Source organism: Protopterus annectens, chromosome 2.part0 (assembly GCF_019279795.1).
Source record: "Protopterus annectens isolate FY-2018-M chromosome 2.part0, PAN1.0, whole genome shotgun sequence".
Classification (NCBI taxonomy): domain Eukaryota; kingdom Metazoa; phylum Chordata; order Ceratodontiformes; family Protopteridae; genus Protopterus; species Protopterus annectens.
Genome location: NC_056728.1, coordinates 272,207,138 through 272,223,788, shown reverse-complemented (window position 1 = coordinate 272,223,788; position 16,651 = coordinate 272,207,138). Strand labels below are relative to the sequence as shown.

The 16,651-nt window shown below is 38.4% G+C and overlaps 1 protein-coding gene across 2 annotated transcripts in view; it reads left to right on the top strand.

Moving 5' to 3' along the window:
- Positions 1-2,824: 2,824 nt before the first annotated feature.
- Positions 2,825-16,651, top strand: part of SNX24 (sorting nexin 24) — a 1,571,570-nt gene continuing 1,557,743 nt past the window's right edge. The window contains exon 1 of one of the 2 annotated variants that reach the window (XM_044060756.1): positions 2,825-3,095. In XM_044060756.1, the coding sequence (XP_043916691.1) occupies positions 3,024-3,095 (72 nt within the window). In that variant the 5' untranslated portion in view covers positions 2,825-3,023. The remainder of the gene's footprint in view (positions 3,096-16,651) is intronic. The other variant, XM_044060757.1, reaches the window with a different exon arrangement.

Sequence of the window (16,651 nt, the reverse complement as noted above, 5' to 3'; positions counted from 1 at the left end):
TTATACATTCCCCCAAGACACCAACATCTTGCAAACAGATTTGACGCAGACAAATGATTGGTGCCAAAACCATGACTTAAAACTCAATGCCAAAAAAATGCATTATAATGCCCTTTGGGAAACTGTCATCCAAGTTAATTACTCCATTGATAAAACACCCTCTAACAGCTGACCAGGTAGTAAGGGCATTGGGAACATATGTAGGCAGCAATCAGGCCTTTAACCAAAACATAGCTAAGATGATTAAGATTATAAGAAAATCATTCTATGTTGCCCATCTTATAGGTAAGGGTATGGCATCCAGGTCCAAGGAAGTTATAGTACAATTCTACTAGGCCTGTAACAAACCTATCATTGAATACAATACTCCTTTCATCATGTATCTAACCAGACACTTGCAACAGCTGGAATACCCACAAGGGTTGGGGGTTGGTATAATGGTTAAGATGTTTACCTCATAGACACAAGGCACTTGATTCTTACATTTGGAAGGGAAAATGGCTAGGCTTAAAATGGCCCATAAGGGCAGCTAGCCTAGTACTTATGTATGAACCTATTTACAAAGGTGTATCACCAGGAGAATTCAGGGCATGAATACCCTGCCCTACACTGATCACCTAAAGGTTCTGTCTCTCTGTTCAGTCTCCTACAGACTGCTGAGAGGGGATCTTTGTCTGGCTTATAGGGTTTCTTCAGACACAGCTCTGATGGCTCTATTGCACATGCTCAAAAAAAAACAGCACCAGAAACATTAGAGCCAGGGATCTGAACTTCGCTTGTGACATACAGTACATAAAAAGAACGTACTGGAGAGACAGATTTGTGTCCTATAGGATCCCCACACTATGGAATACGTTCCCCATCCAATGTAGTTCATCCCTGACCCTATTCAAATGAAATCTTGACAACTGGATAGGAAATCATAAATTTCCCCCCAGTCTTGCACCCATGTCCCTTATGGACAAAGGCCATCAACAGGAAGGTATTAGCCTAGTATCCCACCTCCTACAAATCCTAATTTGCCTCCCTACTAACCTGCCCCCTCCACTGCCATATAGACGCCCATGATACTTGGGTCCCAAATGCATGGCTAGGCTTTTAAAGGCCCTAATGGTTGTTAGCTTAGTAACAACCTACGAACCAGGTACTTATCTTCTTGACCTCCACATTTGCTAGGGTCCCTAGATAAAATTGCCAAACCCCATATTAAGAATGATGCTCAATGCCCCACTACAGAGACTGAAAATAAATAAAGTCATAACAGTCAAGAATTACAAAGCTCTGATTATAATAAGCTGCCAGGCTGAGCCCACAAAAGGTATTTATCAAAGGATATCCACAGATATCAATATATCCTCACAAATGACAAGTCAACATCAAATCAAAGGTAAAATGATTTGAGAGGCCTGTATCTGCACCTGTTGTGTGGTGACCAAAGTGCCCTTGCCTACCCTGTGATAACAGAATACAGACATTCTTTAGATATATCTATTGCCACTTTATGCAGATATTCTATTCACAACCCCTATTTATTTAACTAAAAGATTTTGCTACACAGTAATGCCCCCACCTGCAAAAAAAAAAAAAAAAAAAAAAAGAGCAAGAATGTGTTTTGGTTTCATAGAAAGCCTTGCAGTCTACTCATACTCTGTTAAACAAAAAATGACAATGAAACCTTGAAATGATAAATTATTTTTTTCTTTTTATGGATGAGTGAAAATGAAAGCAGTATAAAGTTTTAAGTTTCTAAAATGGGTGCAATTATAAATATACCTGTCAATCTTCGATCACCAAGGTGTGGAATACTACTTCTCCTAATGTGGAACAAATGGGGAAAATGTGGAACACATGCTAAAAGCTTAATAACAACTTCAAATAGAAAGCTAATACCATGGCTACAAGTCTTATTTTATACTTAAATATAGTTTGTTTGATGAATTAATGTGATTCATTATTATTTATCATGAATATTAATTAAAGAAATACTGACTCTTCCAATATGGAACAGCAAGGAATACATTTTTTAATGCTCAAAATGAGGACTTTTTATGGGATACACTTAAGAGGTATGTTTAGAAAATTTGCTAAAGGTACATATAGTTTTAAGCAAGAGGGCTATTAAAGAATTTATCTGCCCAGTATATATAGTGCAGGTTATCTACTGCATACTTGATTCTTTGTTTTCTAATTTCAGTTAAGCTCCACAATTTGCAAGGTGTCACCTGCATCTAAGAAGTTTCTCAATCACTCAGCTATGAACACTTGAGTTCACTGCTGGATAGCTGTCAACCTCTTAACCCCCCCCCCCCAAAAAAAAAAAAAAACCTGGACAAAGCCCCAAAAATAGGGACAGATTTTAAATATTGCTCTTATAAACTTAGAAAGTTGCTAGAAAAAAAGTATTTTATTACCTTGCATTTTCTGAAGGATATTAAGTCTGAAACGCAAATGCCTGTCATTATTTAGTAAACTCAGTCCTCACTACATACAGAAAATATGAGGCAAAAATCTGTACATTTTTGCGAATATCTGGACACTTGAGAGGTGGGGCTGCAACTGTTTCTGTTAGCGTTGAGATTTCGTATAAAAGTTGCTAAATGATCCACGGTGTTTTTTGACTCTGATGGTCAGTATACATGCCTTTCCCATTAGTGGCCATGTATTTCGTTCTGACATACGCTGAGGTAAAACTGAAAGGAAGACGGAGTCTGCCTGTTTGTATTCGATGTGCAATACCAGTGCTGTCATCCCTATTTTTTCCCTTCTCTCCCCCCATCCACAGAAGTCACTTATCTATAGTTTAGCCAACTTCTACAGCAGGCGTTAGGATTAGTCATGTGATGTTCTATTCACGTGATTCTTGGCTGTAGATGGCTTTTGCGTCCTAGAGATCTCTTAGTTAGGGGTTATTTACATGTGGGATTGCAAACTTTCTCTAACGCTATCGTGCTGGATATAGCAATTTGTGTGCTTGTATTCTAACTGGAGACTGACAGATCTTTAGTCTTTATCGAGCCTGTATAATGCATCATATGTTTGATGTGTCCATCCCGTCTTTCAGACATGAAGAGAGCGACATGGAAAGAGGATTCACGGTAAGATCCAAACTTCCACAGTATTATCCATGATTATGAACGTAAGGAAGAAGGGTGCGTTCTAACCGACAGACGCATTTATTAAGTCCAGCGGGTAACGTGATACCACTGTTGCTAATAGGCGAATTTTGCTGTTAGACAAATGCTGTGTAGTATGGAGAGAGGATTCTGTGTGACTCAGTGGTATTATGATTGTATTGTTTCGTAATTCACGTATCAACAATGTTGTTGGTGGGTTATTTTTGCCTGCAGCACGCCATATATTAATCTATAATTATAGTTTGAGGGATATACTGGGGGGAACTGAAGATAATGTCAACCATCTTCTGTCAGTGCCTTTGGTAAGAAAGGGTCGTTCTTTCATTGAGAGCTACATTTTGTTCCGTAGGCGCATATAATTTAGTTGAAGTTCTGTTTTGTCATTAAATAGTAAGTACGTGTGTAGCATAGTATGAGACAAGAACTTCAACTGATTACGCCCTTCATGTTGCTGGTTGAGGACACATTAGCAGTCAAAAGTTTAGATGCAGACACCCAAAAGGAGACTCCCTGAATATGTAGATAGCATCGCTCCTCCCTTCTCCCATTCAAACCATGAACGTAGTAGGATAAAAAATAAAAATGTGAAGGTGGTGCATACTTTATATGTAGATAGGGTTGCCACCTTTCCAAATGCCCAAAGTTGGACATTTGTGCTACAAACATCAGATTTTGCAGGGCAGAATATACCCACGGCCAGTACAAAGGACAAAACTTCATTTTTTTGCCTGAATAAAAGTCTATTCTTGTAGCATTTTAGTTCCTTATTCTGTTTCTTATAACATTTAGGTGTTTCAGATACAGAATAACTGTTTTATGCAACTATGACATAAAATATAGAAAATAATTTTGTCCTAAAATCTCAGGACATTTGCCATTTTTTGCAGGACACAACTGCCCAAAGAGGGACTGTCCCTCGCAAAGTGGGACAGGTGGTAACTCTATATGTAGATAAAATTAGAAGAACTTTAAGCGTTTTGTTACGTTTAATACAATCACAAGTCTGAAATGAAAACATACGTATGGTGTTGGAAATATTTTGTGGGCTATGTAATAAGCATTTTAAAACTACATGGATAGTTTAATGTTCAGAGAGAGAATACTGGCATTTAACAGACTTTGAGTTGTGTATCTTCATGTAAAATTTAGTATTGGTTGTGGAAAATACTTACCTTTTTCATCATGGTATTGGTTACATCAAAGAGTATAGTGAACTTGAGCTAGAAAAGTATAGATTTTATTTTTAAACAATAATAAACTCTTTTTATGGGGAAAGAAAAACTGTTTTTTTGCTAAAAACAGTTGAGAATTGGTATAGGTGAGTAAATGGCTGTAGCAAAACATTTTGGACTTCTTGCTGGCTCCGTCAGTTCATATTTACTGTTAATAACTTGTATTATTGAACTAGATTGGACTGTTGGAAATGTAATGCTTTTGCAGCCCATACAACCAAACACTCTGACGAGCATATGCAGAAATGAGTTTGTTTTACTGCTGTAGATATAGTAGTTTGTCTGTAAATAAGCCCATCTGCATACTTCACACATCAAATTGCAGAGAATATCAATGTGCAATATTTAAATTCCAGTGAATGTGATAATATTGTCAGCAGATTTAGTTGAACATATCTAAATAACACTGTAGATGGTGATGGAGAAGTGGGGGTTGATTGGAGTTTTTGGTTGTCAAAAAGGCTTAAGAATACAGGAAAGACAGTTGAAAGAAAGTAGCTGTTGCAAAGGAAGTGGCGTATCATGGATAGGAATAGTTAAAATGTGAGTGAAATCGGAATTAAGAAGATTAAGATTAGAAAGTGGGTAAAGAGAGATGATAACGTGACTTTGATTTTCTTAAGTTGAGAGTGAAATGAAATTATGGAGTGTATATAAAAGCTTTAGGTGATACCCTTTTTGAGCAAGACAAGGCATTTTAGTGGGATTTGCATGAGTCTTTGAATGGTAAGAAATTGAGTGCACAGAGTTCTTGAGGAAGTACCAAGTAACTGGAAGCACATTCACCATTTTTTGTATTGTATTTGTTTTACAAACTGAAGTTTTTATCAGGTGACCTGTCAGTTTTGTGGATAGGCAGGAAAGAAGAGCACAAAGGGCATTTATAAGTTCCACGGTGGTGCAGCGGTTAGCGTTGCCACCTCACAGAAAGAGGTTCTCCGGTTTGATTCTCGGCTGGGGTGCCTTCTTTGCGGAGTCTGCATGTCCTCCCTGTGGTCACGTGGGTTTCCTCCGGGTGCTCCGGTTTCCTCCCACATCCCAAAGGCATGCTGTAGGTGGATTGGGCACTCTAAATTGGCCCTAGGTGTGTGTGTGTGTGTGTGTGTGTGTGTGTGTGTGTGTGTGTGTGTGTGTGTGTGTGTGTGTGCGTGCATGCATGTGTGTGCCTACTGCGGAAGGTTGGGCGCCGGGCTGGCAACTCAACACTGTAAAACACTGCCAATCATGAGCGGACAGGTGATCCGCTGTGGCGACCCCAAACCGGGAAAAGCCGAAAGAAGATGATGTCTTATTGAGTAAATTGAGGTGTTAAAATGGCATCTTTTCTAGCTTTTTAAGTATATTATTAGTGTGGACACTTTCTAATGATTGTGCAGAGAGTGTAGCTATTTTGTAATGTGCAGATTCTAATTAATCAAAAGTGATTTTATTAAGATTACCATTGGTGGCTGTTCCATATCATTTGTGTAAAAGTAGTGAGTTGGCCTTTCTGGATTTTGATAAACATTTTTAATGGGTTGCAAAACTTCTATATTTTTGTGTATAACTAACACTGTGCTAATGACATGTTCATAACTTTAGCTTGTAATCAGTGGTTATGCCTAGATATTTATAATGTTCAACTGTCTGAATAGCGGTATCCTTTATGAATATAGCTGTAGGAGGAGTCATTTTGAGTCAGTTTGCGATTTTTAGCCAAAGGTCATAGGTTTGGTTTTATTAACTGTTAATTTAAATTCCTGGAGCCTTGACAACATAGTTCTGATTGATAATTAGTATGTTTAGGCTTGGAGCACTATAAACTTTAGTGGAGTCATTGGCATATTATAATTGTTTTAGTCCATTTGTGTGTAGGCATGAGTAGTAAATAGCAATGATCCCAGCATATGTCTCCCCTGAAGGACTATAACCTTAGGGGATCTACTTTCTAAATGATCTCAGCATACTGCCAGCATATGTCTCCCCTGAAGGACTATAACCTTAGGGGATCTACTTTGTAAATGATCCCATCATACTGCCAGCATATGTCTCCCATGAAGGACTATAACCTTAGGGGATCTACTTTGTAAATGATCCCAGCATACTGCCAGCATATGTCTCCCCTGAAGGACTATAACCTTAGGGGATCTACTTTGTAAATGATCCCAGCATACTGCCAGCATATGTTGAAATTGTATACTTACATTTTGACATGCTTTGCTCCTTATGTATACTTTTTAACATGCTTCGCTCCTGTTTCCTGGGTTAAATTTATCAGTGGCTTAACAAGTTGAAATACTTGCCTTTGATTTCTGAAGATCAGAAGGATGTGCTTTCCATTTCCACATAAGGCAATTGCACTTGTGTTCCAAAACTAACACTGCTATACAGCACCACAAGGCATGTTTCTTAACATGCAGAATGTCTGTCCATGACATACTGCTCATAATTTCACCTGCACTTCTAATTTAACTGTACTTTATAGAACGGTAACTAAGATTCCATCTCATTCTGCAGTGTAGTGTATTTTTTTGTTTAATTTGTATGGTCCTCAAGAAGACTCAAATACAATGAAAATTAATAAAGCAATGTTAAGGAATATGTTATGGTGAATGGTAACATTAAAGGATGATTTTAGAATGTTATGATTGGCACAATATTTTTTTTCTTCACTCTAACTACTAGTTAGAAATCATTCACTGATTTAACTGTTGTCCATGAATTCACCTGTAATGCTGCCTTGTTTTCCTGTATCCAAAAATTTAACAAAGCAGTAATCCTTTTAATTGCTAGCATACGTTTGGTGTAGTTTTGTAGTCCTGCTATATAGGACATGAAAGAAAACTTTGGTAAGACATGGGGTCCGATTCCAAAAGACTTGCTGTTAATGTTAGCGGACACTTCCACTGAGACCAGGTCTTTTGGAATCTGGCCTGCAATGTAAGCCTGTTTATAGATGAGCCTTACACCAAAGTAAGTCACTTACACCACGTGCAAGTCTTTTGGAGTCAGGGCAGGCATACTCTGAGAGCAACTCCTTTTTGGAATTTGGCGATAGTCAGATACAGATGTGCATCCACCTGATTTTTAAGTAACTTTTAATTTACATCCTGTTCCTAACAGCTTGTTTACATTGTGCTTTTGTGAATTTCAGTACTTTCAGATGAAACATTTAAATCCCTCATTGGAAGAATATGGCATTACAAGAAGTTCCCTGGTTTAATTCTTGGCTAGGGTGCCTTCTGTGTGGGCTCTGCATCTCCTCCCTGTGTACACATGGGTTTCTTCTGGGTGCTCTGGTTTCCTCCCACATTCCAAAAACATTCAGTAGGTGGATTGGACACACTAAACTGGCCATAGGTGTGATAGTGTGTGCGAGTGTGTGGTATAGATAAACAGCTGTGGAAGGGCTAGCCACCTGGTGGTGTAAACATTGGCTCCAGATGATTGTCACTGCTGAAGTGACACCCCAACTGCATGTGCGAAAATGGGAAATAAGGGTTGTGGATGGATTGAAAAAACATTCCTCTATGTATGGAGCATTTTTCAGCATGTATCTAAAAAATGATCTCACCTGAATGTCTGCTGTGAAAGATGGAATCATTAGTCATATTTCATCTGTGGGCCACTTCCTACAGGTGTAGTATTTACTTTTTGTGTCCATAAATGTGATGCACATTTCAGTGTGTACTCCTTTTTTTGCTAAATAACAACATTTGTTAATAGGAATATAATCAGTGAGAGAAACAATAATGTTGCCATTAGTCAGCATTTTTAATAAAGCAGAACTCTTTTTTTACACACTGATATTTCTGATAGAATGAAGTCTAACAACACTTGTAGTTGGTTTCACTTTGGTACCAGGCAATCAGTTACATATGTCAATGGAGAATGGATGTAAGCATTATAGTCTATGTATTTATGCAGAAAATAAAAAAAATAGACTATGATGACAGATGAGGGAGACTAGGATCATCAGTATGTGCATTGCCGTACAATTTGGTTTCGCTGTTGAGCCTGTTGGAACAATGGCCTACCTCCCGCCATTCTTTGCAGAACTCCATTATTGCTTTTCAAGCTTTCTACCTTGTAAGTAGCACTGATTCTTTGGGGGAATACTCATATTGATCTGACTTCATCATTTTCAGATTGCAATAGGGACTCTTGAGGTATTCTAGTATTTGTACTGAATTTCCCCTCGCTGTCTGTCTTGTAGGGCATATGTTCCTGTAGACTATTTTTGTATAGTTTCTGGTGCAGATATTGTAAATTTATTGCACTCTCCTGGACTGCAGTTTTGTTATTGTTAAAAGCTCACCTCTACTGTGTACACTTTAATTGGGTTTCCCCTTAATTGTATTAAAAGGCAAGTGAAGAGTCACACAGAAAACCTTCTAGGCAAAGATATCAAAAGACCACTGTATGCATTAGTTTGTGTTTTAGTCTTTTTTTGTCATTCTTTTATCTTTTTCCAACCTTCCTAAGTCCTTTCTTTTGTTTCTGTCAGTTTGTGTTTTATATCCCTGTTGCAGATTACATTACAATGCCAGGGGCAGAGGAGGAAAAGGACATATTTTACGTATTTTATATTTGTTAGCCTGGATAGTCTGAGCAAAGCCCATCTTCTTGGGAAGAAAAGCTCCAATGCATTTAACAGTAGTTATGCAATAAACTATAACAGTGGTTTAGCATTAGGAAGTAGGTAAATGAATTGTAGGAAAAGGAAACATTTTTTTTAAGTGAATAGATTTTAATGTCTGCATGTGGAGCATAATGGTAGAAGAAACCGAAGGGAGACATATATGCATGAGGAGAAAAAGGTAAATGAGGGCTACGTTGATGGAGAAGAAGTTTAGTAATGTGAGGAATGTACAAGAATGTTAGAATGAGAGAGGTGGCATAAGAGTGAGAGAAGATGGAAAATGTATGTGATTATGGAGCTGGCTTTAAATGGCTGCCTCAGTTTTCTTTAACCACTGCATGCATCCCATCCCAACATGTATTCCATCCCAAAGAATTTTAAAATTAGCAAGTCTTCTGTCCTGCAGCTGAATTAAGTAATATTTGTCAGTTCCACCTTTTAAATATCTGCTTGGTAGTTGTTTGCAACTCATGTCCTCTTTTCCATCTGATTGTTCCTTTTGACCTTGAAACCGTTGACTGTTACTGTTAGTCACATAGGTATTCATCGTATCTCCCTGCGTGGTTAAGTAATGTAAACTCTTCACATTTTACCTTGTTTATGCATTTCATTTGTCCTTCATATTCTTTCCTGTAAGTTAATCTCTCCTTCTCTGCATGGTCTTCAAACTGCACACACTGCTGAAGATGAGGTCTCCACCACAGTGTTTAGAAGACAAAACATGCTTGTCCACTGATTTACAAAACATAGTAGGATTAAAGCCTTTTGTAATGCAACCCCTAAATCTGATATCCATCCAGTAGTAGCCCATTTAATCCCCTAGGACTCTTTGTGCATTACTTGGCAAGTTCTCTCCAGAATTTTTTTTTAAAAACAGCTTTATCTTTATTATAATGTTATCGATTACAGTAATAGTAATCTTATTTGTTAAGTAGGTAACCCCTTTTCAGGGGTGACCCTTGAGCAATGTCTGGTTAAGTGACTTGCTCAAAGTCACATAAGAAACAAATGAGGGCTGAGGGAATCAAACTCTGTACAACAGGAACTTCTGCTCAGAACTTTAACCTCTGCTCCAACTGCCAGGCTTAAATGGCACAACATTAGCATGATGGCTGTAGTTTATATAACTAAGAAAAATGTCTAAAGATTGTAATACATTGTACATTTTCAAATAGTAAGCAAGTAATTATCAGTTACATATTGTGACATTAAAATCCTGTGCTGAAACAAACCTGGCATCTCTCCTATTTTATTAGCTGAGCCATCAGCAAATACCATTCTAAATTAATCAAATAGAACCCAAGAGCATTTTGGAACAGAGTGAGTTGCCTATCCCTTTACTTTACTGTACTGTCATTATCTATGATCTCCTTGGCAACCAATCCTTAATATAGTCTACCATTCCTTTACCTAGTGCAGTACCCTTCAGCTCCGTAATTAATTAATTTTTATTGTTGAAAGTAGTCAAATGATTTACTCTTTTTTTTTTTTTCCTTCTGTGTGCCGCCCCCCTTTGCCTGCTGACCATTAAGCCATCCCTCAAGCCCATTTGTTCTCTAGGGGTTGAGGAGCTTCCCTTAGATCCCTTAGGCCAAGAACTACCCAAAAGTGTCATTATCCAGGCAGACATTGAGACATTTTGTGCTCTTGACAGCATTCCAGCATTGTTTTTTTTTTTTCTGTGAATGGCCTAACCCCCTTGTTTTGTGATGTTTGAACTGGTTTGCTATCAAGAATGTGAAAGGCAAAACATTTGCCATTCTCAATACCAAAATAAACCACCAAACCCAGATTCTCAACTCCTACACAATGTCAAGCCAGATAGAAAACCTCACGTGATATCCGTATAGGAGCTGATGTAAATCAAACTCCTATACAACATATTACGTTTCTTAAGGGGGCAAGCCCCCCTGCACCCCTACCCCCTGTTAATAATGTATTCCAACTCCGAGATCGCACTGCAGTGGGAATATGGATGAATTTTCAACCTCCACTGTACCGCGATTTCCATAGAGTTTGTCTCAAACACTTTTATGCGAATGCAATACTGCATTCGCATAAGTGTGTTCGACAACCCCATACACTTGACACAATCTAATTTTCGGCAGCATACATGCTGATAGCTTGTCATTCGCACAATTGATAGTAAACCGTTTTGAACTATGTAACCATAGGGACTTCTGTACCCCTCTTTGCGCAGCAGATAGTGGCTACCATCTTCAGCTTGGGTATTTACACCCATGTTATCCCAGCACAGCCCCCTAACCCTGTTATGAGCCGTCCCTGCTTTCCTGCAGTGTGACATATGAAGCTGTCAGTTATGTTGTTACTGCTGCATCTGTACCTGTGTCTTGTTTTTCACCCTCTTCACATAACTGCAGTTACATTTTCCTTCACCTCCTCCCCAGTATAACTTGTACTTGCTCTTTACTCTTTCCTGTTCACTTTTCCTAACAACTTTCTCTGTCAGATCTCAGTGTCTGTCCCCTCCTTACAAACTTGTATTGTTCCTTCCACCTTCCTCCCAGTGACTTTTTTTAACATGTCATCTCTCCTGTGTTGTACATTAACTCTGCTTTCTTCTCTCTTGTTCACCTTTTTCCCATCCCTGTACCTAAAATAAGCAAAGCTGTAGTTTATTTTTTTTTTACATACCTCACATACATTTTCTGCTGTAATCGAGCCAACACTTTCCATAAGGCTCTAACCTCCCTGTAGTTTCATGAGATTTATGAGTGTTTCATAAACAGCATGGACATGCTGGAGATGTATTAGTCTTCATAGGTTGTTTTCTGAAACATTTTTAAGTCCTGTACCATATGACATGCATCATCTTGTAGTTTTAGTATATTTAATGATATTGTGGCTTAGTGTGGTGGTTATCACTATTTGGAAAAGTCCAACTCACTCAAATGTATATAAAGTTATGTAAATAGTGTTTACCCCAGTGTTTATAAAGAGACCATTGTAAGTTGAACAATATTTCTTTAAGTGTTTCTGTTAAGTTGTACCTGTTGTTTTAAGAACAGAAAGCTGCCTGGCTGCATTAGTGAGAGCAAGCTTGTTTAATGACCTGTAGATTGTAATGTAAAAAGAAGGCTAAGAGAAGCCTAGTCAAAGAAAATTTGCCCTTGATGAATGGAGACTTGTTGAGGGCAGCACTGTTGGGAAGGAGAGACAACCTCATGAATGGTCTTGAAGAAGAAGAAGAAACTGGAAATTGTTACTGCCAGATAATCCGGAGAGAGCAGCCAACAGAAGCCGTTTTCCTGCAGTGTAAGACTGAGCAAAAGGTACTTGTGCATTTAGTTAAACTACAATACTTTGTTTTTGCTTGAAAACCTACCTGGTCTTTGTATGTAATAAACTTATTTTTAAGATTAATGATTTAAAGTTCAAGTTCAAAGCAATGGAAGTATAGAACAGAAGGCCGTACTGCTTTCCCATTTGCATCCTTGATTACTAATGTATTTTATGTAAAATGAAACTCTGACAACCTTCCACCTACAGTTTAACTTTTAAAAGACCTGCAAATACCAGAAACTAGAGACTGAATGTGTGCTATACCTATTCTGCCAATGGGGACATTCAGATCACTTTGGTGTCTCTTAGTTGTCACACAGAAAGCAACTAAGCTTTGTGTCACTGGTTGAATGACCCAGTATCCCCCCAAGAAACATATGAGAAGGCAGGGGACTATCATTTAACAGTTTGGTAGAAAAGTAGAATTGTTTTAACAGTTTGGCAGATAACTAATTGATTGCAATATATAATTGACATTTCCATAATAACATCAGTATGTCCTGATGTGCTAAGTGAAAGAATGTAACAATAGGCATCTAGTTTCCAATATCTGGTATTTATGTGACTTTTAAATTTTAGGTAGAAGGCTGATAAAGAGATTCCTTTTAAAACAAATTAACGATCACAAGCACAAATATGCAACTGGGAAAATAAGTCCTTCTCTTCTATACTTCCATGCTTGAACTTTATCTTTAAGCTTCTGTAGTCTTTCACATTGGTGGACTGTTGTGGCCATTTTGACACATTTACTGCCAGTGTCCTGAAACCTATTGCTGTCAGCATGAGTGTAATTTTCCCAAAAAGAAAGGGGGGGGGGGGGTTAGAGAGTGAGCGATTTATAGATGGACAGTCTTGATTTGCTAATTTTTTTTCTTTGCACTTGTCTTTGAACACAGATCCATACACAACAGCAGTAGAGCAGTTGAGGTAGACCTTCATGGCTGCAGCAGAAGGAATAGTTGCTGTAGGTAAGTTCATGGCTACCCCAACAACAGTACCACTGTTAAAATAATTTAACTGATAGGCAGACCTCAAGGCACATCAAACAGCCAGGAAAGATGGGGCAAGGTCTTACCAGTCCAGTTAACTGGAGAATCACTGAAAGCGTTCATGGACATGGAGGGACTGATTACCAGGATTGTAATAAAGGCCTAAACTTAGAAATTTCTTAGTTGGACCTAACTGTGACTTTGCCACTTTGTCTGACTTAAAAACCATAATTATTTTATGGTTAGAGCCTGAGGGTAGTAAACATGATAAAAATAAAATGTTAGAAATGATAGCAATCAACATATTCAAAGGATCTTTATCTACTACTCTAAGAAAGTGGGTATGTCGGATTGACCCCAAAAAATGTGAACCTTTGTTGAAGTAGAAAAATGCTTCCATGAAAATGTGTATAGCACTAAGAACTCTAGGCTTGTAGTAATGTAGATTTGCTATGCTTTTTTTTAAAGTTACATAACTAGATTTTGTAGTAATAGCAACACTGTTACTCTTCTGAAACTGTTGTCTCTGAAAAGCGTAGTAATGATGTTATGCATATGAAATGTGATAAAACCTACTAAGATGGTAGTGACCCTATTATGTTACTTTTGCAATAGGACAGCAAGTAAGTGCAGTGTCGTGGTAGCTGGAAGGAATGCTTGATGCAGTATTGTCACACTTTCAGAGGGACAGTATATAGGTCAAAAGGAAACCCTTACTAACAAAATGGTTGAGGTAGTATATATTCATGGAAATAAACAGTATCCCATTAGCCTGGAATATAGACAGTGTTTAGATTCATAAATATACTAAGACCACTGAGTCTTATGACCATTATATATTGGCTGTACCTTCTCTCTGGCTTCAGCACATTTCACCTGGAGGACCATACCCATCAATCCCAGGGCAAATTTGGGGGCCGTCATCTAGTTTTGATGGTTGAGATGGTGAGTCTCTGATCGTTTTGGTTAGGAGCCTTTGGGATCTTTCTAATTGTTTGATATGTTTAGCGAGATGCATCCTTTTAAGGAGCATTGTATGCTATAATTAGCCTGATCAATTCAGAGTATAAGATAAGGAGTACCTCTTTAGACCTTGATATTTCATTGGCAATTAGCTGTGCAAAATAAAAGGATTTCCTGACGACTTTTGTTACATGATGGCCAAAAGAAAGGGAGCTGTCAACGTAAGTATGTAAGCCCCATCTAAGTCTTGACTACATTTTTGTTTTGTAGTGGTGTGTTGTCATTGCACTGTGATGAGGGGAGGGTTATCTACCAAAAGTGATGATACTCCACGTTTAAGCATATCATTTAAGCCCATTTGTAACGCACTAAAGATTTCCCAAGGAGAGTTCATTCTTGAGGGTTTGGTGTCATAAGATGACTTGGCAGTAACCTCCAGTTTGCAGTTGTTTGCAGACTTTTAGCCAGAGGGCTTGGCTGTCTGCTTGGAGATCTTGAGAAGTAAATACCAAAAAAGAGAGCCCAGGACCAAGACATCAGGGATACAACTAGTCACTTTCTTACAAGGCACCTGCAGCTTGTTCTGTCTTTCTGCCATGTTGCTTTCCTCCATACCACTATGAGTCCTTTTATAACTTTTATCTTTTATGTGATGCCTGCATGGGTAATGGTGTCAAGGTCCTTGGCCAGGTCAAGATATCCTGTGTGCATTGCATGGTCTCCATATACAGTCTCCATAACCCTTTTGAAGAATTTTAGCAAATTAAATAGACAAGATCTCTCCTTCACAAAGCTAAGTTAAGTCTAACAAGGTTCTTGACTCACAGTTTGAGATAAGTTAAATATGTTCCTTGTTTTTGTAGATGCGGCTTGTATGACTGGGTGTGTAACTATCCCAGGTCAGTTGTAAGGCCATCCTTATGGAGGGGTACCAATATTGCAGTGTGCCACTGTTTAGGGCCATAACCAGTAGCTAGATGTAGATTAAACAGTGAGTAGTATGCATTTGCAATGCCACGTTTAACCCTGTTATTTAAACAACCGGGTATATTGTCAATTTTCACAGTGTGTTTAGAAAGATAGTGCATCAGTTTGTTATATTCCCAGCCTTAACACATAATTTCATGTCCGGTAGAGATTTTTCCCACTTTAATTGGTGTGAAAGCAATGACAAGAAGGCAGCCCTTTTGATGAACCTTCTTTGTAGTGTGGTAAGGGTAAACAGCAAGTTAATAAGCTTACGTACGTGCCTCTTAACTAAGAGAAAGCTGGGAGTGGCACCCATCAGACCGAGAGTATGATTAATGTAGTGGGAGCACTCACCAAACACCTTTGTCAGAGTGTATGATTAATCCAGCAAAGATCAAGGCATACTGTTTTAGAAGGCCCTAAATGTACAAATATTTGGCTAAGTACACAGAAAAACCTGCAGCACTTGAGAGGGATGTCAGTGTACACATACAAATAAGCAACCCACAATAATACAATCTATAATGGGGGAGAAAACTACACACTAAAATATTGCAGCCTACCAAAGGCAAAACCCGTAGAAGGAAGGGACTGGCTCCGTACGTTATTGCAACCTGAAAGTGTTACCAGCCAGACAGTAGATGAGTCATTGCAGCCTGCAATTATTTCGGAGCAGAGAGTAGAACTTAATACAGTCTGAAAATTTGCAAATTAGGGAGTAGGAGTGACTTGTAGAACTTTAGAGAAGGATCACTCTCTGTGAGAGGATATATTGGGAGTGAATTTAGGTAGTATGAAAAATACACAGCTTGAGATGAATTATCTGCTTTCTGTCAATCTTAAATATAAATTCAGAAAGGGAGAATGCTAAGCCTCAGATGCGAGTTGAGAAGAAGCATAACATTTAGTCAGAATTCACCATGGGTGGTTACAGTGAGAAGCTGTACCTGGTCAGAGTTATAAATTCACTTCTGTCAGTACAAGTTGGAAAAATCACATAAGGAAAGACTCTAGATAACAGATGTTTAAGTGAGGCAACTTACAGTAAAGTTGAAGACATTGAGGTACCCTTTTCAGAGGAAAGTCAGCCCAGAAAAGAAAAGGACAGTGAAAGGGTGATGTTCATTTACCCTGAGAGAGAGGGAAAGCAGCACAGAGAAAGCAGGAAAACAATTATCTGTACACAAAGGGACCAGACCATCAAAATAGCATCTGGGTTATAAAGAAAGTTAATTGGAAAATTAGATGAGGCAGAGTCAACAACTGACATGAAAGAATACTGGTGTGTGTTGCCTGTTCTAGGAGAAGAATTAGACACTGAGACTCCAGCACGTACATTTGTAGGTGGGGAGGCAGTACCCTTTATCCCACAACAGGCAGTTCCTGAGGAAGAGCTGGCTGACCTTCGGGTAAGATAGTTACATTTTGAAAAAGTTGTGT